The sequence below is a fragment of the Sparus aurata genome, chromosome 1 (assembly GCF_900880675.1).
Source record: "Sparus aurata chromosome 1, fSpaAur1.1, whole genome shotgun sequence".
NCBI lineage: Eukaryota > Metazoa > Chordata > Actinopteri > Spariformes > Sparidae > Sparus > Sparus aurata.
In genome coordinates, this window is record NC_044187.1 from 3,095,822 (window position 1) to 3,121,210 (window position 25,389).

General features: G+C 40.4%; 1 protein-coding gene across 1 annotated transcript; it reads left to right on the plus strand.

Annotated features, from left to right (window-relative positions):
• Positions 1–2,024: 2,024 nt before the first annotated feature.
• LOC115592994 (protein NLRC3-like) lies at positions 2,025–18,810 on the plus strand (the record flags this gene model as incomplete). The annotated part of the gene is made up of 9 exons (XM_030436314.1): positions 2,025–2,152; positions 6,845–6,954; positions 7,610–7,749; positions 9,169–9,253; positions 9,859–9,981; positions 10,110–10,163; positions 11,300–13,058; positions 13,169–13,342; positions 18,717–18,810. Coding segments are annotated over exons 3-9 (2,346 nt in total), but the record flags the coding sequence as incomplete, so codon positions are not given.
• Between the last annotated feature and the right edge of the window lie 6,579 nt (positions 18,811–25,389).

The window sequence follows — 25,389 nt, forward strand, 5'->3', positions numbered from 1 at the left end:
GCTGCATTCACTTGTAGGGAGACCAAACAACCATATTGTCTGAGTTTTGATATGTGTGTATAAGACGTATAAGACCAGGCAATCCTTCAAACCAACAGAGAGATGGACAAAGAAAGTAAGTGTGCAGAGACAAGTGATTTAGTTTCTAGGATTGGTGCTGAAGGCAGCAGTGTTGCTTCCTGTTCTGCGGCTCCAAAATACTTCAGAATTGCTCCTGCAAAGACGAAACTCCTCAGGTTACCAAGCAAAACAGATCCTAAGCAAATATTCATACTATATAATTGAGTTATGTTACACTAATGGAGAAATTCATAATCTGTTTTTATTTTAAACCTTGCAATATACAGCACAGTGTCCCTTTTAGCAAGAAACGGCTCTGACAATTATTCCCCTTTGTGTGGCCAGTTCTCTCTCCACACAAAGGAATAAGTGATTAATCAGTAAAAGAGCGCCAACAATCCTCCTTCTTCCAGAACACGCCCCTAGACTATAAACCTTGACAACACGTGCTGTCCTGCCCTCTTGTCTCTGACGGTTTCCATCCTGACTCTGTGCTGAAGCCCCTCTGATTGGCAGTGCAGACAACAGGCATGATCAGGTGTTGGCTTGTGTTTTAAACCTTTTACTGAGAGCTGAAGAAAGCTCCACAATGAACTCCACAGTGACATCATGAATGTTGTGATCCTCCTTTGTAGTTAGTTGACTTTCTGACTTTTGAAGTCTTTTTGGCTTCATGCATCACAACTGTGCAGCCTGTCAGTGAACACAAGCAGACAGAAGAACACATGCTGTGTCTCCTCCGTGGCCTCAGATAGACCTGGTCTTAGCCTGATCCTGTCAGGCTCAGCGCTTTCCCAGAAGTTCACCTCATCATCAGCTCATCCACCACCAAAGTAGGAAATAACCATCTTCAAGTGTTCTGTTGGAGAGTTGATGAAGAGCTCATTCTTAAATGATTTCTGCTTTTATTGATCGTGGTGAAGTTTTCCTCTTTTTCAGTTTTTAAACATTTATGATAAAATTATTTAATTCACTCTGTCTACAATAGTTTAATAACTAAATTTATAATTCATTCTTCTCATTTATCCACTCTAACTGTATATATGTACATATGAATATATGTTTATTGGTGCTCATTCATCATCCATGTCCCTGAAGAGTTCAATAAATATCTTGAATTAAGTCGTTTGTATTTGTGTTTTCCTTTATGACAGAGATGGAGGTCGATGTAATCAGAATTCACAGCTTTTAAAAGTGAAACTGATTAATTTGATGTGATTAATTTTCCTCCTAATGAATTAATAAATCACTGGAGGTGGTTCTCCTTCTGACGAGTGCTTAGTAATATGTCATATATGTGTTGAGGACGCTCCAATCTGATGTTTGTGGATTAATATGCTGCATTAATGTGTATGTGTCAGTTTACTGCTGTAGATGTTTCAGGTGGAGCTCATTGTAACTCCTTTATATCCTGTTGGCTGGTTGAATCTCCAGCAGAACATCAGATTCTATAAGATCATCATATGTTTGTAGCCGGGCTGTCCTGTGAGAACCACGTATGTTTTCAGCTTCGTGACGATGCATTTTAATCCAAGAGGGTTTTTAAAGAGTTTATTTAGCTGAAGAAGGAGAATCTTCTTCATCATCCTTCAGTTTATCACAAACATTCATATTCAAACATCATCATGTGGAGATACAAGGTTTCCACTGGACAGGAAGGATATGAACAAACAGAATGTGTGCAGTAACTAAAGCTGTCAGATCAATGTGGTGGAGGAGAAATGTAAAGCTGCATCAGATGGAAATGAATGTGTGTTTGGAGAAGTTGTGTGAAGGTAAATGAACGTATTGATCACATATACAGTGATACAAGTTCACCTGATACAGTGACATGAGTTCTCTGTATTTAACCATCCTCAGTGTTCTATCAGAGAACCTGCTGGAACATTAAGTGATGACAACCTGTGACAGTGAAGTCTGATCAGACACAGATCATATTGTTTCTGAACACAACATGTTCCAGTGGTTGTCTTTGTTACAATGCAGATGTTCTGTTGGGTTTGTTTCAGAGGTCCAGTTCCAGATGTGCGGACATGACGGCTGTGTCAGTGACGGTGAAGAGAAGATCCAGCTTGAAGAGACGACGTCACAGGTGGGTGTTCATCAGGATTTAAAAAGGTGGAACAGGAAGTGGAGATACGTCTGTTTGCATTTGGACCCAAGATGACTCAATCTGCTCCTGCTGCCAAACAGTGGGACACAATTTCTACAGTGCATCAATATCAATATAACATGAGAATGATTTATACTTTTTCTGCCACATACCTGATGTCTGCGTCGCCTCCTCAGATTCTATTAATAACCCTCCACCTTCCTCCACCTTATTGTGTCTGAGTCTGTCTTTGGGTCCATGAAGCTGCAGACAGCCTCAAAGTAACTGTAACATTAATAACTGTATATATGTTGTGTCATTAGTGAAGCATGAAGGAGTTTACAGACTGTCATTTCATTCTCCAACCCTGTGTTGGAACCATATGTGGTTGTGTGTCTCCATCATGTGTCCAGTGGAGCACATTACAATAAACAGGAGGAGACGTGTGTCAGGTGACAGTGAAACATCTACTGTACATAGATATATGTAGCGCCCCCCTCAGTAGTCATATATATGAGGGGAGGGCTTTTGGGTTCTTTTACAATATTTATCAAATATCTTTAACCCTGATCAACTCAGTTTTTTATGTTATCTTGGATTTCTTTTTAAAATACACACACGAAATGTTTTGTAACCTAAATATGAATTCACCTTTTTTTAAGTTACAGTTTTAATAAAGATTTTTAACCAAGGGTGCCTGTATATATCTCTCTCAGAATGAAATGATACCTTATTTCCAGGTAAGTAATAAAGTAACAACACAAGGTTTTAGAAATCTCAATTATTTACTTATTAGGAAAATAGATATTTCAAATGAAACAAGAGAATTAACCAGAATAAGACTCTTCTCTTTTCAAACCTTCAAAATAAAATGTCCCTTCTCTTCAAGAAACACTGTAAATGAAATCTCCCTCTTTGTTTAGGGGAACACTGTTAACACTGTACTCAAATGCACAGACACACTTTATACACTTTTAACCCTCAAATGGATTATTTCATGAAACCTCAATTTACCAACTTCACAGGTACTTAAACACAAATCGTGGGCCCACACCTTAATGCACTATATAAGCCGGCAACAAAAATAACCATAAAACCAAAAACTGTAGCAGGCCTGATGCGTTGCACGTGTTCGTTGCGGTCCCAAACTATGGCAGCTTCACTCCGCAGCGAGCAAAATAAAAGGATGATACCTGAGTCAAGGTTACTGTCCAGTCTTTCCTCCAACCGTCACAGGTGCAGGCTCAGTCACAGATCAGCATTTCACCATGGACCCCGTTGGTTTCTCTTTCCTCCTCGCACGTTGCCAGCAGACTCACTTGGGCCGTCCTGGTTGCTCCACACTCGGTCTGGGCTCTTCTCTGTCGTCAGGTCGAAGACAGCCGATAAACCCCTCAAGCAGTTTAACTGAGGGAGTCAAACTTTAACTAAAATGTCCGTTCACTTTAAATGAACTGACCCAGAGCTATACTCCCAGGTGGCTAACTTTAGCATTTGCAGTAGCACAAACATAAACAGTCTCTGAAGTTCGGTTAGAAATTCATCCCGTTTCTCAATAAGCAGCCGGTCCTCTTCTCCTGGTTGTCGTACGGACAGCCGGTTGCACACTCGTTTGTGTACTTATAACTCACAACTTATTTCCCAAAAATCTCTGAGTCACGCTCACCCTTTAGCTACATTCTCACCGCCATTTCCTAGCCTGTTCTCTCACTCTCCCCGTCCATGCAGAAACACCTTTCCACTCCACCCTTCTGCTAACACCTCACTGGATCAGCAAAAAAAAACGTAAAGCAAAAACATACATCAAACTTCCTTTTCTCACTTTTAAAATAAAATATTCTTAACACATTTACAACATCATGAACTTAACTATGAAATCCTATTAACCCTACACCATAGGCAACATGCAACCTCTTAACAGTTTTTAATCTTTTAAATCATATTTATTCCATTTATCAATTCCAACTGTAGGTTACTTATTAATTTAAATTTATGAACTTTTATATTATGAGTCTAATTTTTCATAGGGCTACATATAGAACAGTGAACAGGCAGTTACACTGGAGCTGCAGGAGGAGTTTCACAGCTGTCTGTTCATCAGAAGGTCATTAACACCCTCCAGCCAATCACAATCTAGTATTCACCCAGACCACGGTATAATAGCTCTTAACAGCTGATCATACATCAGATTTAGGGGTTTCCTCCTCAAACCTGCAGGGGCTCCACAGGTAGTTTCTCTACAGCTAAGGAGGTACGGAAGCCCTGAGGGGTCAGTGAAGACATTTTTTATTTCTAATGATCCATTTTCTGTCTGATCTAAATTATGATCTGACAGCTGGTGGTAAAAAATAACACATGACAGGATAATCTGTCAAAGTTCCTTCATTTATTTTTCATCTGTAAAAACTTCACAAAAAATCTTCAGGAAAAAAAAATCCTTGTAAATATTTTTTTAGGAGAAAACATTTTGTTTCTGCTGAATGTTTTTACAGATGATAAAAAAAGTTTTGGGAACTTGAAAAAATGATGACGACAGAACTTGTGCTTCCTGTAAACAGTCCTGACAGTAAACCAGCTTCTCTCTCTCGTCTCTAACTTCACTTCTTCTCTCTCTGTGAGACGCACATGATTTCTGCCTGCAGACAAAAAGGTAAATGTGTGTTTTTAATGTCACTTCTTCATGTGTGATTTGTGTCTTTCCTGCTGTAAAGACTCGTGTTATCAGACTGTTTGTGTCTTCATTAGTTTGACTCAGTCGTGGCTGAAGACGAGGCTGCAGCTCGACGTTCAGCTCAGTCACAGGAAACAAACAGCCGAGACATTTGAAATGTGCAGCTTCCTCTCAGTCTGACCTGCTGGAGCTTTTGAGTTACACTGAAGTTCAATCAGAAGAGATTTTAGATCCTCCAGCTGTGTGTCAGCAGCTGCTTTCTGTCTCTTTTCTGTTTCTGTGTCTTTTGAATGGTAATATCTGCTCAAAGCAGCCGGTTGATCCAACAATCTGTGTATATAATCATTTCTTGTCAGTATTAACAGTTGATTTGAACCCTCTTTGTTTAGAGAAGACAGGGTTTCTGTTGGTTTTGACTAAGAATTAGTATATAGGCCTTGTGTTGTTTTATTGGTTTCATTGCTTTGGCACTCCACCTCCTTCCTTTCCTCCTCCATGTTTTGTTTACCAAGCTGTGAGTTAAGTTCATCCTCATTAGAACATTTTTCTTTAACCGTTAACTTTGTCTTGTCTGAATCCTTGGTTTGTCATCTGGTCGAGCTCAGAGAGCATTCTGGGTTTTAGGTCCACATGACTCAGTTCAGTTCAGAAGAGCTTTATCGTCATGGTTACAATGAGGTCAGTGAGGGACGTGGTCATGTTATATATGTATATAACTGTGGGCAGGAAACAGGAAGTGAGCAGCTGCCTCTGGTGTTAACCTGTGGAGGTTCCACCTGTCCTCCTCTGTCACATGACTTCCTCTGCTCATGAGCAGGTGCAGAGGACGTTTAAAGAGGCCAGAGTTTATAAAAGAGGATTTTTATAAATACTTCAATAAGTATGTGTTAAAGCAGGGGTCTTCAACGTTTTTCAGGCCAAACTGATGGAGAGATGAAGCCGGGACCCCCTGCTATATATACAGTATAAAATTATGTTTTATATTAAACTGTATAAACGTACCTTGTTATTGTGCATTCAGTAATAAGCTGTTCAAATAATACACAGGTTCATATATTCATGTTTGCAAGCTGCTGCCATCCATAACATAACCAATGCCAGTATCAGCATTGTGTGTCATTTGCATGATAAGCATGCATACATGCTACTCATATTGACATTATTATTTTAAACATAAATGTGGAAATGAAATTGAGCCACTGCCAAACATAAACATACCTGTTATCTTACAGACAGTACTGAGCTGTTAAAGTAATGGATTCATGTTTTATTTTTATTAATTCAATGCAAATCCAAACCTCTGATAATTATCAGATCTTATCAGCTGCAGGTGCAGCTTCCATATTTTGCCTGTTGGAACATTAGCCGTGGCCGGTCGCAGATTTACTTGAGTTTTCGGTGTTGTTGTGCCTGCCATGATTCATTTTTGTCTACAATTAAAGTCCACTTGTTTTTCTGTAACTTTACCATTTGTTGAATGTGGGTTTGTAGGACACGAGGTTGAGAGCTCGGTTATTGAACAGCCATCCGGAAGGGGGCGGAAACGGAAGTCTCTCTTTTCACATTTTCATGTGAACTGTAAAATGTTCAGTCAGACTCAACGTCCCGTTTCTCTCCTCAGGAAACATTTAGTTGTGTAGAAACAGTGAATTCATTTAGACACAACTTGTGTCTTTATTAATAAGTCAGATGTGTGTTGTTGCTTTCAGTCGACCTCTCTGTCTCTTTGTTGATGCACTTTGTGTTTGTCACATGTTGTCATGAGTTTACAGACTGTTCTCTCTCCCTCATTCAATCATCAACCTGTTGTTGTTTCTCTTCTTGTTGTCGGGGCTTCATTGTTCCTGCAGTTTGGACTCTGGATCTCTGTCAGTGTGTCTAACTGCTGTGAAATCTCTCCCATCAGAGCGCTGACTGACAGAGCTTCTGTAACACTGACACCTGCTGCTGACTGGCAGCACTACAGCTCACACTGGCTTTCTGCTCTCACCTCATTGATGTGTCTGGATTTGGATTTGAAGGTATGAGGATGTGACGGCTGTCGGTCAGATGAACACAGACACCAGCAGCGTCTGTCAGAGTCTGTAGACGAAGGAAGAACCACTCTTTGACCTCATCTGGACTTTAACAGGTGAGAACTGTGACAGGTAACATGACACACCTCTGATCAACAAACTCTGCTGTCATTGTTATATTTTGTGGACACATGATGAACTTGCAGTGTAGTTGTGTTGACAGGATCACTTCAGGCAGTGTGGACAGGAGGAGTCATTACAGACTCGTCACCTGTCGGCAAATAACTTGTATTTCTCTCATTGTAGGCATGTTGTTGTGTGATGTACCATGTTCAGCAAATGTGTTATTTATTTCAGATCTGTTGTAACAGGTGGTTTTATACAGGACTGTCCTCATGACAGCCGCTTTCACTGAGTATGAATTGATGACAAAAACATATTAAGATGAATTATTTCATATTTCATGGTGTTAAAACTTGAAGTCACTTCTGTTGATAACAATATAACTGAATTAGAGGCTGAGAGTAATAACATGTGTGGCCTCAGTCTCAAGTTGATAGTCAGTCTGCAGTGAACTTGACTGTGAGAGGCATGTTGTTACTTGTTGTTACTCACTCTATTTTATTTTATTTATGTTATCTCTACTTTCTCTATTGTCTTCTTCCCACTTTGTATTGTAACTGTTGCACAGCAGTTTCCCTCGGGATAAATAAAGCTTCTTGAATCTTGAATCTTGAATCTTGTTAAGATTTGCTCTCTTGACTCAAACAGGAATAAATCAGTTCAACAAGATGCTTCAGTGTCCAGTGTTTGTGCAGCAGAACAGAACCTGAACCATTCTGCCTACAGTCAGGATGGAAGCCAAAGAAAGAACCGCTGACTGTCAGGACGACCGAACAACAAGTCAAAGTGTAAGTCTCTGAATGTTAATGTGTAGAATCAGCGATAACAGTAATAATAATACTCAACAAAGCTCTACATGTTTCCCTTATTGTTCATTAGAGATGCACCGATACCGATAGGGTCGATACTGCGCTCATATACTCATACTCGAAATTCACAGATGCCTTTTTTTGCATCAGGTCGTACATTGCATGAAACTGAAGACCGCCATCAGAGAGCGGCTTGTGATTTCTTGTTGTCATTTTGGATTTTAGTGTGAGGTGGACCGAGTGTGGACCCAGACGCCGTCCTGTACGGGCCTGGACCTATAGACAATCAATTATCTAAGTGTTTAAATGTTGACGGGGCACTTCTATTTTGACTGGCACTTTTTAGACTTTAGAGGATCAGGAAACCCACTGACCAATTTCACGCGAGTTAGGACATCCCACGTGATGCTGCTCAGCCAATCAGATCTGTGCATTCCAGGCGATAAACATTGTGACTCTGAACACAGACAGATGAAAGAGGTGAGAAGTGAGAGACAGAGAGACAGAACTCCACATGTCGTCTCTCAGAGCTGATGAATGTTCCTCAGAGTCCATTTAGTTTTGGTCAACACAAAAATTCATTTACTGACGGAGGTTGTTTAGTAGTGCATGAGTGCAGTAACTGAAACTTACTTGAGGGGAAAAAAGAAACAGAAAGACCATTTTTAAAAAACTATTTTATTTATTTTCACTATTTTACTTTAAAATACAGTTTTATACATCTGAATAATTAAATGTTAAGGGGCAATGAATATTTTCTAAATGTTCTTTCTTTATTTGATTTGACCGTCAGTTCTTGATTCCTTGCAGACGTTGATACAACTACGAGGCTACTTCAATATATATAACACACTGATTCAAATCTGGAGAATGTGCAGGAGTTAAACTGAGATATTAAGTTGACTGTGTTAACTGTGTAATAAGTTTCATTGTTTAACCTGTCAAATTTCGTTGATATTTTGTAGTTTAATTTTTGTTTTGTTGTGTCGACACAGGAAATGATGATTATTTCTATTTATTTTTATTTAATTTATTATCATTTGTTGGAACAAGCAGAGAAGAAAATAAATCCCGTCTTCCAATTCAGTGCATCTGTAACATAATAGTTACTTTTCTGGTAGAAATTTTGGTATCAGCAAGTACACAAATGAAAATACTCGTACTCGGTTTGAAAAAAATGATATCCGTGTAACCCTGATGTTCATATTGTTGAAGTTCTGAGTAAAAAAAAACCTTTACGAGTGTTTTTTCCACCATTTTTATTAAATAAGGCTCTAAATGATGCTTTTATGTCACCACTAATATCCAAACCTTTGCCCTTCAGAAGTGTTTTGTGACATGAAATCTAAATTCATTTTAGTTCCTTGTATTTATCTTTATTCTTCTATACTTCTAAAGTCAGAGGAGGAGTTAGTGAAGGAATTCAGAGATGGAAACGGGTCAACAACCAGCCGGGCGGTGGATCCAGAAACATCACGAGGTGGTAAGATTGTTTATAACCTTCCTCATTAAGTTTCACTGATCTGTGTACTTGTACAGTGACAATCAATTATTTTATTTCTGCTGCCTCCTCACCATTGTTCTGTCTTAGTATTGGATTGCATCATATTGGAAGGTATTTTTGTAGTTTTTCATCATCATCTAAAGATGAATTACAGTCAGTGTTGGAGAGCAGCCAAGCTACTAGCATAGCTATTTATTTATGATTTTCAAAATCATGTAGCGTTTCCATTAGCCTGCTTTCTTTCTTCTAAATAACATGAAGCAGGACCAAATCTACAGGACTGTTTTATCCTCTCGTGAAGGACAAAAGCTGAACAATGTCTGTTGCTTCAACACGAGCTCAGATTCATGTACCATATAATGTCCACTGTGACATGACCAGAGTGGAATCTGCATTGTTCCACCTGAATCTGAGGTTCAACAACTGGCCTCACCAAGAGGCTTCACTAGACTTTATTTGTTCTTAATCTTTCAGGTCAGTCTGCTCTAACAAGATAGAATCTGTGAACCCCCTTAACATAGTTTACACATTAACAAAAGGAAAGTGAGTTATGGTTCCTGATTATTTTGTCTATTTTCTCACAGCTGAAACTCAAGTGGGAAGCTCAACAGTCACAGCACAGACTGGAGGTGTCATCAGCACTCCTCATATGACTGGTGTCAACATTGGAGGAGACATTATCACCAATATCACCATTAACAACACAGGTAAATGTTCCCCTGAAGTAATACATTAAATTAACAACTTTTATACTTTCTACTTGCTTAAATGTAGCCACCAAAATGCCTTTAAATATTTAGCATTTTTCAAAAGATGTTGTATGTTTCTGTTTCAGACCGACCTCCAAACAGAACAGATGAGACCACTGATGCTTCTACTAAAACCAAAGGTATTCATCTGTTTAAACACATAAACACATACAACATACCTGTATATTAAACAAGGTTTTTCACAGCCAAATGATAAAAAGGTTCACCATACTTCTACTATTAAAACATGACGAGATTCAGATATTATGAACACGCAGTATATTATGGAGATGACACACTTAAAGCTACATATGTGAGTTTAACATCCTGTAAAGTTATTGGCCATCAGCTTTTCTTCCCTGTCATCTTTGTACTTCATGTGATTCTTTTGGTTTTTGAATAGATGCTAAGTTTAGCATCTATTCAGAAACCAAAAGAATCACATGTACAATATAGGCTGGTAACTCTAACCTGCTGTGATACGATGCGTCACCGCGGTGAAGCTGCAGCGGTAAAACAGGAAGCTGCACTAGATAACTGCAGCCGCTAGATGGCAGCAGAGTGTGAATCCTGATGACAGGAATTGACTTTATACCCAGTTTGACCACAATGTGATCAGCAGTAGCAGCATGGTGCTATGTTATCCTGATTACGTCAGCTGATATTTAACTTTAACAGCCTTCTTCATTCAGATTATAGTAGCCTACTTACCTCCAGGCCGAGGACTGAGATCTGTGCACCACCTACACAGAGACGCACTGCAGTGTTCCTCCTCCAGTTAAAGTTTGATCAGTTTGCTCATATACAGTCAAACAGAGTTGTCATCATCTTTATTGATGATCAGCCTCCAGATGATCAATGAGAAAATCTTTCTCTTGGAAATTGAGATGGGAAAATCTGTGCACACAGATTGTGAATCTAACAGCACCGTGTACAAATTAATTCACACAGATTTTCACATCCAGATTTTTCCTACCATGTGGCCCTCGAGGGTCTCTGTGGGTATGGACTGAGACAATGAGGTGATAAAGCAACCTGTTCACTATAGTCTGATATAGATTGCTCATATGTGCCACGTGGTGGTTGTTGGTGCCCACTGCAGCTGATGCAAAATCAGCTAGAAAAAGAGAAGTTCCCTCCTTTTCTGCTGTGTCGCGGCACCTTGAAAGCGGTAAAAATTGCGTCTTCTGAAAGGAGAAACATCTGTAGTATTTGCTGACTTTGAAAGTACAAGAAACATGTTATTCATGTAACTATGATCTCATTTATCTTTCAGGAAACATCCAAAAGTGCCAAGCTGATCTAAAATCTTATCTTAAATCTCAAACTCCGGATCTGTTTCAAGGAACACAGGAAGATGGATCATCAACTCTGTTACACAAGATGTATACAGAGCTTTACATCACAGAGGTAGACAGTCAGGAGGTTAATAGTGAACACGAAGTTGTTGAATTAGAATGTAAAAGGAGTTCAAGTGAGCAGAAGAAAATCAACCTTGATGACATTTTTAAACCGTTATCAAATGAAGAAAATGCTCCGCAGAGAGTTCTGACCAAGGGAAACGCTGGGATTGGAAAAACTGTCGCCGTGCAGAAGTTCACTCATGACTGGGCGACTGGAACAGCCAACCAGACTACTGACTTCATATTTCCATTTACATTCAGAGAGCTGAATTTAATAAAAGACAAGATGAGTCTTAAAGAGTTAATAGGTCACTATTTTAAAGAAGTGAGGGATTTAGAGAGCTCAGACTACGACAGTTCAAGTATTCTGTTCATCTTTGATGGTCTGGATGAAAGCAGACTGCCTCTGGACTTTGAGAAAAATGAGACGCGCCGCAGTATTACAGACACTACAACATTAGACTGCCTACTCACCAACTTAATCAAAGGGAAACTGCTCCACAAAGCCTCAGTCTGGATCACAAGTAGACCAGCAGCAGCCACTAAGATTCCCTCCAAGTTCATCCACAGGGTGACCGAGGTTCAAGGCTTTGATGATGAGCAAGAGGAGGAATACTTTCAGAAGAAAGTCCATGACAAGGATAAGGCTCAGAAGATCCTCAATCATCTTCAGTCCAAACCGTTAAGAAGTCTTTACGTCATGTGCCACATCCCACTCTTCTGTTGGATTTCAGCCACTGTGCTCCAGAGTCTCCTCACAGAAACTCCTGAAGGTGACCTACCGAAGACTGTGACTGAACTGTACACACACTTCCTGATCATCCAGACAAAATGGAAACATGAGAAGGATTATCAGAACGATGAAACAGACAAAGATGTGATCATGAAATTAGGAAAGCTGGCATTTGAACAGCTGCAGAAGGGCAACTTAGTATTCTATGAAGATGACTTGAAAAGTCAGATTGATCTGACAGAAGCTGCTGTTTATTCAGGAGTTTGTACACAGGTCATAAGAAAAGAAGCTGGTCTTCACAAACAAGTGATGTACTCTTTCATACATTTAACTGTTCAGGAGTTTCTTGCAGCTCTGTATGTGTTAGAAACCTTCATAGATAGCAGAAAGAATCTGCTTCCCAGCAAGAACATCTGGTGGCGTTTGTCATCAGAGAGAAGTGAACTCTCCTTCCTCCATAAGAAGGCAGTGGCTATGGCTTTAGCTAACGATCATGGACGATGGGACTTGTTCCTGCGCTTCCTGCTTGGTCTTTCACAGGAAAAGAATCAGGAGCTTCTTCAGAGAGAGTTTAAATTCAAAAGAAGATGTCCAGGGAATGACCAGAACACAATTAGCTACATTCACAAGAAGATCAAGAATCTGTCCAGCGATAACAAAGTTATCAATCTGTTCCACTGTTTAAATGAGTTGGGGGACCAGTCTCTGCTAGAACAAGTCCAACAGTACCAGAACTCAGGAGATGTTGGTGAAATCTCACCTGCACATTGGTCAGCTGTGGCATTTCTGCTGCTCAGTTCCAATGAAGACCTGGATGTGTTCGACCTGAAAAAATACTCCGGATCAGATGAAGTTCTGGAGAGGCTGCTGCCGGTGCTCAAAGTATCAAAGACTGCTTTGTAAGTGTTCAACCTCAAGATACCAAACTGCTGTAAAACTTCCTGGTTGTGTTTAAATGTAGGAGGGAATGTTTGTAAAATGTTGACTGTCATTGTGTTTTTCTCTTTAGGTTGAGTGACTGTAACCTCACAGACAGATGTTGTGAGCATATTTCATCAGTTCTCAGCTGGAAGTCTTCTGGTCTGGAGGAGTTGGACCTGAGCATGAATACACTGCAGGACTCTGGACTGAAGCTGATCTCTGATGGTCTTAGAAGTGCTAACTGCAAACTTCAGACACTTCGGTAAGAACATCCAGATGAATGGTGTGTTTGTGGTGATTTTTGATGCAAGTTATAAACATAGTTGGACACTTAAAGTGGGAGTAGTTCACTTTTCTTTCATGTGGTAAATGTTACAGTGAACATACAACAGACGTTTCCTTTTAAATGTCTCACATCCAGAAGCGATCATGTGCATTTCCTAACACATTTACATATCCAGCATTTGCATGAAACATGCACATTTGTTTTTATAAAAGATATCACATGCTATGTGCTAAAGAACAACCTTGGCTTGAACACAGCCCCTTCACAAATTCATGATAGGGATTCTAATCACTAAACACAACACCACCCCTGTCTGATCATTGTGTGTAAACTGATGTATTTCAGACATTTTAATGAAGATAAATCTAATGGCCACAGAGAATTCATGGAACCATAGCTACCTATTTCAGGCAACTGTTGTTTTACATCTACACCAGTCGGTAACAGCTCACATTTGAGCAGTGCAACCTGAAGCATCTTTTATAACATCTGTAACTGTAAGTAATAAAAGTGACTTCAGTGAGCGTGAAGCAGAGTTTTAGTTTTCAGCGCAGTGTGTCCTGTGGTAGGATTATGTCATCATTTTTAGACTTTTTTGGGTCAAATGTAAACCACTGCTGTATTTACTCAGAGACAATGAAAGCAGCAATATGACCGCTTATGGCCCGAGGGAACCTACCTCTTCCGGTTTGATTAATGTTGTAGTTTTTTGTGATTTGTGTTTTCTGATTTGACAACCTTACCTCCTCCTCACTCACATTAATTTGCATATAGTCAATTATACAGAATTGGGTTCTTTAAACAGCAGGTTTCTGCTGACCTTTTGTATGGGCGCCCTTGTGAGTGTCGAGGAGTCCGGTGTCCGGCTCCGGTCCCGGCAGGAAAGTCACTCGGTCCGGTCCCAATGTGGTCTGCATCTCCTTTTCTCAAATCACGTCAGGTTCACCAAAATTGTCAGCATATTCATTTATTTGAGAGAAGACAAACCACGACGTACCGTCTCACCATTTATTTAGATTTGTATCATTAAGCAAAGCTCTGCTAGCTTCCACCCCACAGCCAATCACCAAACAGGAAAAGTGGCCTGACTCATACACAACGAATCACATTCAATAAAATGAAACAACACAGGTTGTTCTCTGTTTATTCCACATATTAGCCAGGTACACTGCAAACAACCTACTTTAAGTGTTGATATAAAGTTCATATTAAATTAAGCATGTTAACAACTAGGGGTGGAGCCGAACCCGAATACGGTATTCGGAAAGGCACAAATAACGTGTTTTTTACTAATACTTATTTAGAACAAATACTTTAAAAAAAATATTTGTATCCTCATGAGACCGCAGTGCATGCCCGGATGAGTGAGTGACGTTCAGTAGGAGACGGGGGAGTAAAAGAGGTGACTGACACAGGCTGCTCCACACAGCAACAGAGAAGGCTCGGCTGAGCGAAAAAAGACTTCATCACTATTTTTGTACCTTAACTGGGTTCTGGGGACAGTTTATAACTTTCAGGAAGCGGAGTTTGATCGGGAGATTATTCCATTACGCTGCATTAGAACTGACGTCTGCAGTCGGCTGCTCTCATGTTCGCTCTGTTTACGTAACGTTAGCTCTGTTAGCTCGGTAATTTAGACAATAGGCTGTTGACAGAGTAATGTTAACGTTCGGTTAAATAGGTTACAACAAGGCTTGTGTAGCTGTGTCGAATTGTGTGTTATTTTCTTTTAAATGACGTTCCTTGTTACACAGGGCTGTAAACTAGCGGTCGCCACTCGCCAAATGCGACTAAAATATTCCTCTGGCGACTTAATTTTGGAGGGATACATGCCACGGGGCGGGTAAATGTTTTTCCTGATGGTCGTGCTCTTGCAATAAATTATGCATGATATAGCAAAACATTGTTGTAGCTGTAAAGTGATAAATTATGACGGAAGCAAACGTTAGTGCTAAACCGGCTATTTGTTGTGTGTCGCACTGAAGTAGCTCCCCCGACGTCACCGCTGCAGAAAATAGTTCCCCTCAGAAGCAACGTCGCGTGCGCGTCACCGCTCTTTAAAAGTTTGGCGCAGTCAGGGGCGTCTCTCGCACCCGTGGGGGATGTGTGTGTTTTAACACCCACACTTTTCCCGGTGAGAGGGTTCAACATCCACACTTTTTCTGCAGTTTTGCAAAAACGCCTCACTGCGGCTGGAGTCACTTTTTCTGGCCACTCTGTGTCTGCGCTCGCTGCAGCTGCCTCCTCTCTCCTCTCTCTCCTGTTGCTGCTTTCAAACAGACACCGGCTGATGATTGGCTGTTCTGCCTTAAGTCCCGCCTCTCTTGCTGTGTTAGATTTATTGTTCAGCTCGTGCTGATGAGGCGGGAACTACCGTTAAATACCAAATAACAGCCGGGCGTTTATTTGTCTCAACCACTCAACAGACCAGGCGTTTATTTGGGACAGGCGTTTAATTCCCTCTTCACAATAATCCGGGTGAAAATGTCACAAACTTCTCCAGCTTCTCTGTGAATTCTCTGGAAACGGAGAGGAACCAAAAACAATGTCTGTAACGTTCTCTGATGATTATAAACGTTGATTACTCCTGATACGTTCAGTATACAGGTCGACACCAAACCACATGATGTGTTTTATAATGTGTTTATGTGTTTACAGCTGCTAATGTATGTAACGCTGTTACTGTGATGACATATGACAGTTAAATATTTAATCCGTCTATAATAACCACATCCTGACATGTAACTGAGATTTTTAAAAATCTAAGTACTAATAATAACAATCATGACAAAAAATTAACAAAGACTGCAGATCAAGATAAGAAGCTGCAACTGGCAGTGAGCTGCTCTCTTTTCTGCTAGCAGTGAAGTGACATAGTCCATGACAGAACATTATAGAATATGATAATGTATAAAATAACATTTAATGGTAAAAAAGAAAAAGTACAGTTTCAGTAGGCTTCTATTATAAATATTATAATTAAACGAATCAAGACAGATGTCACATTTACATGTCAGGGTGTGGTTATTATAGACACAGATTTAATATTTAAGTGTCATTTATCATCACCCCCCGACCCAAAATTGTTTTAAAACACCACCACCACATCCATCCCCCGCACTTTTGAAAAGCTTGCTACACCTCTGGGCGCAGTGACTGTGATTCCAGCGCAGCAATGACGACACCTCTAACTCATGAGCTGAGGGAAGTTGTACTTAAGTTGCGCATAATTTCTTAACGACTTTCTTCAATTAGGTTTCAGTTGTCACGTCACAAAACGTGTAAAACCATGTTATTATGGTACAGTCGCCACTGACAAGTCTATTACAGAGCCTGATAGTTAATTAATGCGTGTTTCCTTTGTCAAAGTTTTGCACTGTTCAAGTTTTCAATTTGCAATGTTATGAAATTTTATTAATAATATTAAAATGTATTTCTAAATAATACTTTGGCCTCTTTTCTAAGCATGTATTGGTATATAATACTGTTATCTCCATGAAAAGTACTGAAACAGATGTATATGCAACAAAAAGAGGCAATTTATTATTTGGCCGGTAAAAAATGTACTTGGCCGGTAGATTCTTCACCTAGCAGTCCCCTTGGCAGGTGAGCCAAAAAGTTAGTTTACAGCCCTGTTGTTACATGTTCATTGCTGGATTTATGGAAAAACATCAACCAATATTTTCTATATCCATAATTATTATAATGGACAATTAAAGAATACTTTCTATACTATAACGTAAATTAGAAGTGTAATGCAAAAAAACTGGATTTTTACGCCTAATTTGAATTTTACTCGAATACAAATACAAATACAGATACAAATACCGGCTGCTTTGCACACCCCTATTAACTACATCCAAACACATTTATGCAGAACAAAACTTACATGAACCTCTAAATATCCTAGAAAACTTGGAATGTATCTCTGGTGGAGCTGCAGGGCTCTATCTTAACGATCTGAAACGCAAGTAGCTTTGTGTGCGGATCTCAGGCACTGTTGCTATCATGCCGGCGGGATAAATGACTCTTGCGCCCGACGCAAATCTAAAATGGGTTGGTCTGAAGTAGCTACATTAGTCATAGGTGTGGTTTGGTTCGTAACGTGCAATAAACCAATCAGAGCGTCATCTCACATTCCCTTTAAAAGCAGGCGTGCTTGTTCCATGGCGGATGGCTATTATAATGGCGAATTAGCCAGGCGCACCCCAGGAGCGGTTCACAGCCGAGGAGACCGACGTTCTCATCAGGGCTGTAAAAGACTGAGAAGTTGTATGGGAATGGGAGAAATCCATCCAAATTATCTTTGGTTAAACGGGCGTGGGAGGAAATTGCCACAATTGTTTCTAAGGCTGGCATCCCAAGGACATCGCACGGGAGCAGTGCGCAGCGGCCAGCTGATGAGGGAGCCGCGCAAACACCAAGGTGCAGAGGATCCAGACCCACTACACGCCGTGGCAGCATTGTCAGACCGGGCCGCACTGTCCGGGATGCAGCAAGGTATTAAAGCCCGTCTTGACCGGGTGGCGATGTTGCTGCGACCTCTCAGGCGCATCGCCTCAAGTCTCCAAACGCACCACCTGCTCCTGTTGTGCCCTTTCCTCCTCCTCCCCCAACTCCATCTCCGTCCACCCGCTCCACTAGGAGCACATCGCGCATTGCCACTCCCGGACCCTCACGGCTACGACGGGCGCGTCGCATATCAGAGGGAAAAATAATTAGTTCTTCTGTTTAAATCTTTTCAACTTTTTTTGTCATGGTTTGCAAAAACGGGAACTGCTTCCTTGTAGATGAGAGAAGCAAAGTGTATGCACGTTGAGCACACGCTACATTATGGCCAAGCATGCGCCCTTAAAATAGCATCTGAATAAGCGCCACTGACTTTAGACTAGGTTTTTCCTGGTCTGTTGCGGAAGTGTTTTCTGTTTCTGTTTTTCCTCTTTTCGCTGAACCGCCCCGGGAGCTCAAAGTCATTCCCTAATTTAAGGACGTGCGTCTGTGGAGGGAAAATTCCAATGTGCGCCGAATGCAAAATAGGAATTATACAAGCGCCAGTGTACAAAGTCAATTGCGCTTAGTGCAAGATAGAGCCCGCAGAGTTTAAGAGGTGACATCACTACGTCTTTATTGAAGCAGCAGCACGTTGTCATTAATATTAATGAGAGCTCTGTTTCACTTTGTGTATCTGACAGTGTTGAACCTGCATCCTGTTGGGTTCAGGTGTTTGGAGTTTCATTCTCTAAACGTCTACATTCTAAACCTTCTTCAGCTCTGAACACATTATTAAACACTGAATGATTTCAAGCAGGAACATTGTCTTTTAAACTTACATCATTTATTCTTTATTCAGATTGATGGACTGCAGTTTGTCAGAGATCAGCTGTGCTTCTCTGGCCTCAGCTCTGAAGTCCAACCCCTCCCATCTGAGAGAGCTGGAGCTGAGTAACAACGAGCTGCAGGATTCAGGAGTGAAGCTGCTGTGTGCTGAACTGGAGAGTCCAAACTGTCGACTGGAGACTCTGAGGTCAGTTCATGTGTTTCTGTGTATCTATAAAGATTTAATTAACTTAAAGTTTTTGCTCTCTCTCTTTTGCTCGACCACACATTCTCTACACACAGCACACACGTGTGGTTGTTCATCACAACAAGGAAACTAGCTTTACTTGAGAAAGGCTGCAGGCAGCGAGACAGAAGATGCTGAAAAGGTAGAAAGTGAAATGTTACTTCAGAGCGTTGAGGACGAGACGACTCTGGCTGTTCCCACTGACCAATCAGTGGTCTGCAGTGTGTTAACTCCACCTGTTAGCATGGGATCAGTGAGCATCAGTGAAGCTAAAAGTGTTCATAGCTGTTTCAGACAGCCAAAGGTGGAGCCAAGAGCTGCTGGAGGCTCAACAATGGTTTAAATATGGAGGGAACTTCTCACATGTTCTCTCCTGGAAGACATTCATAGTGTTTCACTCAGTTCATATTTCACAGTGACAGAAATAGTTGTGTCACAAATGAAAAAAGAGCTGAGAGAGAAGTTCAAACCTGGGCTCTATCTCACCTCCACTCAGCTCACCAATCACAGAGTGAGGAAGGTGTTAATGTTTGTGTGTCAGGTTTGTAACGTGACACAAATTGTTGGACACAGACCCCCTAATGTGACATCAGAAAGGTGTGGCCCCCCGCAGAGATTTAAATCTCTGAGAAGAAAGTGTTGAATCTTTGAAAAAAGGAGGTTGGATGATGTTTAAGTCACGTTGGACAAAAGACACATGAGTGTAATGTAATCTCTGATTCAACACACTGCACGTGTTGAATGTGTGAAACTCTGAAGACAAACTTTAATAACAATGAAAATATTACACTGCTGATGAATTATAAGTGTGACACAATTATTTCACACATACTGTTGTTGTTCTCACATGTTTAAATCCATTTGAATATTTATTTTAAACTGTGGTTAATACTTTGAAAACATGATTCAAACTGTTTAAATCTTAGTGTTGATGTCATCAGTTCTGAAGGGGATTTGACCTCATAGATTCTGTCCTGACTCACACTGAGCATCTTGTTCTGCTTCATATTTAAAACATATCTAATATAACATCAAAACTTCAACACTGTTTTATTCTCCATCAACCTCTTCATCATTGATTTGCACTTTTCCTTCTTGCTTCTGAAAATAAAAACACAAACATTGTGTTTTCTTCTCTGTCAGACAACAAACGTGTGTTTTCTTCTGTGTCAGACAACAACAAACGTGTTTGTTCCAAACCTTTATGATGATATGTGATGTCTGTACTGACTGAAAAACTTCAACTCAGGATGACTTTTATCTTAAAGCTCCTGTTGGTGAGAGAGTTGATTTTTCAGTCTCGTTCCCAACCCGTCAAATTCTGACGAGTCGGGAACGAGACTGAAAATTCAACTGTGTTAATAACAGGAGCTTTAAATAGTAGAATCAAATGTTCAATCAGTTTCTGTGGGTTTTTATTTGGCTGCACAACATGAGTTTGTATAGATGGAGCCTCTGGTGGAGCTGCAGAGTTTAAGAGGTGACATCACTACGTCTTTATTGAAGCAGCAGCACGTTGTCATTAATATTAATGAGAGCTATGTTTCACTTTGTGTATCTGACAGTGGTGAACCTGCATCCTGTTGGGTTCAGGTGTTTGGAGTTTCATTCTCTAAACGTCTACATTCTAAACCAGCGGTCCTCAATAGGCGGCCCCCGGGCCGCATCCGGCCCGCCGGCCTCCTGTTTGTGGCCCCCAAACTTTTATTCCTTCACCATGTGTTTTGTTTGGGTCAGCACGTGTACACCGGGACTTGTCTCCATGCCAACGTTAGAAAGACAGCTAGGTCACTCACCGCTGCGATCGCAACTTTTAACTTTCACTTTCGTTTTCGGAGCAGTTCACGTATTCACATTTTGCCGGTGGCAAGAGATTGAAATAGCGTGTTCCAAGTAAATTGCTATAATAAAGTGGACAGTGAGAATCGGCAACTCATAGGAGTAGGAACTTAAAATTTCTATTCATTCTCCCTCCGACCAGGACAGAACCGGATCTGACAATGCAGCAGTGACACACACTTACGTTGTTTAACATGTTTTACCAAGTCTCATCATACATTATCCCCTGTAGCGTAACGGACGGGGAGTTCATCCCGGCAAACACCCTTTCACTCACGGTGCCAAAATTTGTATCATCCTTGTTAAAACTCAACATCATTTAATCAAAGAACAAATGACGTGAATTAACCCACAATCATCTTACATATCATCTTATTCACAAACACATTCACGAACCATAATTACACCAACATCAACAGAATACCCAAGAGTCTTTGCGCCACAGTCCACAAGGGGCGTTACAATATGCCAGGAGAAGCTGTGATGAAGATTTCCAGTTTGAAACGGCATTATGAGACGAAGCATAGGAATTTTGAAGAGACATTTCCTCAAAATTCAGAGATAAGCACAACACAAATAAATGCACTGAAATCGTCATATCAAGCTGCAAGCAGGATTCTTGTCACATCTATGTCACAATGAAATAAAATAATGCATGATGAAGTGATGGACACAATGTTTGAAGGCAAACAAAAAGAGGAAATATTCAACTATGTATTTTAATTTATGTTAAAATGGAAATTACATTTTATTTTAGTTCGTATTTTGTTGTTTAGAATGAAAAGGACATTTTGTTTTGAATGTTACAGTTTTATTGCATGTGGCCTGACCGACCTCAATACATTGACCTTTGAGTCATTGAAAAAATCTTTGTGGCCCTTTAAGATTTGTATTTGAGTACCCCTGTTCTAAACCTTCTTCAGCTCTGAACACATTATTAAACATTGAATGATTTCAAGCAGGAACATTGTCTTTTAAACTTACATCATTTATTCTTTATTCAGATTGATGAGCTGCAGGTTGTCAGAGATCAGCTGTGCTTCTCTGGCCTCAGCTCTGAAGTCCAACCCCTCCCATCTGAGAGAGCTGGAGCTGAGTAACAACGAGCTGCAGGATTCAGGAGTGAAGCTTCTCTGTGCTGAACCTGAGAGTCCAAACTGTCGACTGGAGACTCTGAGGTCAGTTCATGTGTTTCTGTGTATCTATAAAGATTTAATTAACTTAAAGTTTTCACTCTCTCTCTTTTGCTCGACCACACATTCTCTACACACAGCACACACGTGTGGTTGTTCATCACAACAAGGAAACTAGCTTTTCACTAGCAAGGACCACACCTTCAACAAGATACGTTTAAACGATTTATTATGAAAGAAAGAGAAAACGAAACGTTCGAGCTCTTCGAGTGCGTTGTGGGGAAGCTCTGAAGAGAATCCGCCGCCGCACTCGGGCAGCGACGGACCCCCTCATGGTCCTATGAAGGAGAGGAAAGAAAAGAAGAAACAGGGAGACGAGAACTTGGGTGGGGGGAAGGGGCGCAGAATACGAGAGCGAAGACGAGGAGAGGGTCAGGTTCAGCGAGACAGAAGATGCTGAAAAGGTAGAAAGTGAAATGTTACTTCAGAGCGTTGAGGACGAGACGACTCTGGCTGTTCCCACTGACCAATCAGTGGTCTGCAGTGTGTTAACTCCACCTGTTAGCATGGGATCAGTGAGCATCAGTGAAGCTAAAAGTGTTCATAGCTGTTTCAGACAGCCAAAGGTGGAGCCAAGAGCTGCTGGAGGCTCAACAATGGTTTAAATATGGAGGGAACTTCTCACATGTTCTCTCCTGGAAGACATTCATAGTGTTTCACTCAGTTCATATTTCACAGTGACAGAAATAGTTGTGTAACAAATGAAAAAAGAGCTGAGAGAGAAGTTGAAACCTGGGCTCTATCTCACCTCCACTCAGCTCACCAATCACAGAGTGAGGAAGGTGTTAATGTTTGTGTGTCAGGTTTGTAACGTGACACAAATTGTTGGACACAGACCCCCTAATGTGACATCAGAAAGGTGTGGCCCCCCGCAGAGATTTAAATCTCTGAGAAGAAAGTGTTGAATCTTTGAAAAAAGGAGATTGGATGATGTTTAAGTCTTGTTGGACAAAAGACACATGAGTGTAATGTAATCTCTGATTCAACACACTGCACGTGTTGAATGTGTGAAACTCTGAAGACAAACTTTAATAACAATGAAAATATTACACTGCTGATGAATTATAAGTGTGACACAATTATTTCACACATACTGTTGTTGTTCTCACATGTTTAAATTCATCTGAATATTTATTTTAAACCGTGGTTAATACTTTGAAAACATGATTCAAACTGTTTAAATCTTAGTGTTCATGTCATCAGTTCTGAAGGGGATTTGACCTCATAGATTCTGTCCTGATTTACACTGAGCATCTTGTTCTGCTTCATATTTAAAACATATAACATCAAAACTTCAACAACAAACGTGTTTGTTCCAAACCTTTATGATGATATGTGACGTCTGTACTGACTGAAAAACTTCAACTCAGGATGACTTTTATCTTAAAGCTCCTGTTGGTGAGAGAGTTGATTTTTCAGTCTCGTTCCCGACTCGTCAAATTCTGACGAGTCGGGAACGAGACTGAAATTCAACTGTGTTAATAACAGGAGCTTTAAATAGTAGAATCAAATGTTCAATCAGTTTCTGTGGGTTTTTATTTGGCTGCACAACATGAGTTTGTATAGATGGAGCCTCTGGTGGAGCTGCAGAGTTTAAGAGGTGACATCACTACGTCTTTATTGAAGCAGCAGCACGTTGTTATTAGTATTAATGAGAGCTCTGTTTCACTTTGTGTATCTGACAGTGTTGAACCTGCATCCTGTTGGGTTCAGGTGTTTGGAGTTTCATTCTCTAAACGTCTACATTCTAAACCTTCTTCGGCTCTGAACACATTACTAAACACTGAATGATTTCAAGCAGGAACATTGTCTTTTAAACTTACATCATTTATTCTTTATTCAGATTGAGGAGCTGCAGTTTGTCAAAGATCAGCTGTTCTTCTCTGGCCTCAGCTCTGAAGTCCAACCCCTCCCATCTGAGAGAGCTGGACCTGAGTCACAACAAGCTGCAGGATTCAGGAGTGAAGCTTCTCTGTGCTGAACTGGAGAGTCCAAACTGTCGACTGGAGACTCTGAGGTCAGACACCATTTTTTCCTTCTGTGCTCAGATTAATATGATGTGAAAGTATTGTTGACACTAAACTGCAGACATCAGGCTGATATTATACTGATCCACACTGAGTATCTTCATCTAAAGTCTGTTTTCTTCTTCTGTGGTTTAGTCCATTGACTGTAGCAGAGCAATGTTGAGCTGCACACTCAGCGGCGGTCCTCCACCATTTGGTGCCCGAGGCGAGCTTTACTTATAGCGCCACATCCCCTAAAAAGACCATGTCCAAAGAATTACTCATTCATTTAAACAGTGATAATCCAAACAATATAACAACATGTGCAAATGAATAAACCTGTTCACTAATAAATACACAAAAATGAAAAATGAAATGAGGTGGTCCATGATACGGCCCTCTCCGAACCCACTCTGTTCTCATCAGGTCTGTTACATGAAGAGGCCAGTCAGCAGGATCAGCTGGAGGTGAACTGCCAGTGTTTGCTGCATCTAGAAGGCACATGTCAAACATAAATATGTGTGTGTGTGTGTGTGTGTGTGTGTGTGTGTTGTCTCTTCTATTTGTATTTTTAATTTTTTCCAGGGACTACGGATGCAAATTAGCAGCTCTGCTATAATCCGTCATATTTACAGAGACATTTTCGATGTTCATTAATGTGCACTGACCCTATCCAAAAATAATGTATTTATTATTATTATTATTATTATTATTATTACTATTATTGTTGTCATGTTCACGTAAGTCAATACGTTTTTATCATGACAAACATTCAGTGACACATTAAACTCACCTGAGGAAACTGGAGCAGCTGAGGTGCATCATGGCTGTTCCTGCTCTGATGATTCAGCTGCAGCTGCTCCTAAATATTTTAATAGTTCATCTTAAATGATGTAACAAACAAGTGTATTATCAACATGGAGAAAATCATTTCCAGTTTTCAAATGATATTATTATGAAGTTGCTAAGCATTTTAATCTTGACATTTATTTGATATAAATTCACTGAGTCCCATCTGCTCACAGCTCTCTGTGCATCCCTCTCTGTATAAACATAACTCTACCTGTATATATCATTTATTATTATTATGCTCAATGTTTTTAAAGTCCACATGTTGAGATCCTCATCTGCATATGAGGCACTGACTCACTCAGCACTTTACTGGTTTGCACTCTGGTTAGATGTTAAACTGTATTTCACGCTACTTGAACTTGACAGTAAAGTTCAAACTAATCCAAAACTGAATCTAATCTAATGTTGCTATATGGACAGTAATAATACACTTTTCACGTCCAGCCAATGTTTTATTTCATAGCACACAATGAGATGCAGAGTGCTACATACTGCAGCTAGCATCAACTTGTATAGTGTTTTTCTGGGACAACAGCAGCCAGTGAAGTCCAACCCAGGCCAGCAGTCTGA